Source organism: Carya illinoinensis, chromosome 10 (assembly GCF_018687715.1).
Source record: "Carya illinoinensis cultivar Pawnee chromosome 10, C.illinoinensisPawnee_v1, whole genome shotgun sequence".
Classification (NCBI taxonomy): Eukaryota; Viridiplantae; Streptophyta; class Magnoliopsida; order Fagales; family Juglandaceae; genus Carya; species Carya illinoinensis.
This window is the reverse complement of record NC_056761.1, coordinates 28,092,482-28,093,977: the sequence shown is the minus strand read 5'-3', so window position 1 is coordinate 28,093,977 and position 1,496 is coordinate 28,092,482. Positions and strand designations below refer to the sequence as shown.

Here is a 1,496-nt window from a genome sequence, read left to right as displayed (position 1 = left end):
AAATTATTTTTTTATTTAATGATTAAGTAAGTATCGTTTTAATAATATTGTGATTTAAAAAAATATATTTAAAAGTGTTAAAAAATACGTAAAAAAGTAAAAAAAACATAAATACAACTAGCAGTAGCTCCGTCCCAGCGATAGTTGTAGTTACCCTTGGCCCTGGCCAAATTTTAAATCCTTCCGCTACTTAACGTGTAATTGACATTCTGGCTTCTCTTTTCCCCCGATGAATGCAGAGTGCTTGGAACGAACTAGGGAAAAAAAAAATGACATAAGGTGCAAACAAAATGGGTTGACATTGTAATCTCAATCATATACCCGTTTCTGGGTTTATATAAAAGTTAACAGAAAGAAAGGATGAAAGGGCATTAAAATTCACCAAATTTAGCAAAACAATGAACATAATGGTGGAAGATCCCAGAGAGCTTCGGTAGGGCCATGAACAGTTTCCATATACTCGTGCACTCCATTCACTGCATAGAGCGAAGCCGATATCTGTCTTTCGACTTTCATTCTTTCAAATTCCGATATCTCCAACTCAGCGGTATCATGCAAAGCTGCATTCTTTGGCAAATCCACCGCTTCTTGAGTGAACAAAAATCGATCATACCCAGGTCCAAAACCCCATGTGGCAGGATACTGTTGAGACGCAAACTCTTCACTGCAATTGCTCAAATTTGGTTTATATGCATCATAAAAAAACTGGGTATTTCCTCTAGAAAGATCAGAGTTATCACCGTTGCTCGAGGAAGTGGAATTACGACCAGTACTAGAACTAGGACGAGTACTAGTTGTACTAATTGTGGGAGTAGGGGATTCAACCTGTTGTTCTTTATTGGCTCCTTTTTTGTTGTTTAGGAGATTCCTAATCCTAGAAGCGAGGGGAGAATCTGAGAACACATGGGTAATGAAGTTTGTGCGAGTGTTGGATCCGCGAAGAAGGCAAGCGGCTTGATCATAAGCTCGGGCAGCCTCCTCCGCAGTCTCAAATGTGCCAAGCCACATCCTTATGTTTTGTGTTGTGTCTTTGATCTCAGCTACCCATCTCCCAGATGGCCTTTGTCTCACCCCAACAAACTTTTTTGTGTTACTGCTGCTTCTGCTTCTGCTTCTTCCCTTGAACTTGCTCTCTTTGCTTATTCCTGAGATGTCAGACTTCTTGTGCTGCTTGTGTTGGTGGAATTGAATCTCCATCGCTATGTTTTACAAGAAAATTAATTAAGCTGACCAAGAGGGTTTCGATCTAAACAAGAGAGACAGAAGGAGGGGGAATTGTTTTAGCTCTAAAAGATAGTGGGGGAGCTGATTCAGTATTGAGTATTAATATATAGGGACATTGGCAAGTTTTTCTATCCTTATGTTTTTATCCTTCTTCCTCGTCTTTTTATTTCTACTTGTCATGATCTGTTTAGTTTCTTTATAGTGTGGACAAAATATCAATCAACCACCTACCTGTTTTATCCCCAATATAAGTACCCTAGCTCTGATACTCT

General features: G+C 39.1%; 1 protein-coding gene across 1 annotated transcript; it reads right to left on the bottom strand.

Annotated features, from left to right (window-relative positions):
- Window positions 1-387: 387 nt before the first annotated feature.
- Window positions 388-1,225, bottom strand: LOC122278736 (ethylene-responsive transcription factor ERN1-like). Its single transcript, XM_043088920.1, has one exon. It carries the CDS (start codon window positions 1,195-1,197, stop codon window positions 388-390), a length of 810 nt encoding a protein of 269 aa, XP_042944854.1. The 5' UTR covers window positions 1,198-1,225.
- Window positions 1,226-1,496: the final 271 nt, after the last annotated feature.

What these genes read in the sequence shown, in the direction of transcription:
- LOC122278736 (XM_043088920.1), bottom strand. Translation starts at nt 1,197, where the DNA reads ATGGAGATTCAATTCCACCAACACAAGCAGCACAAGAAGTCTGACATC.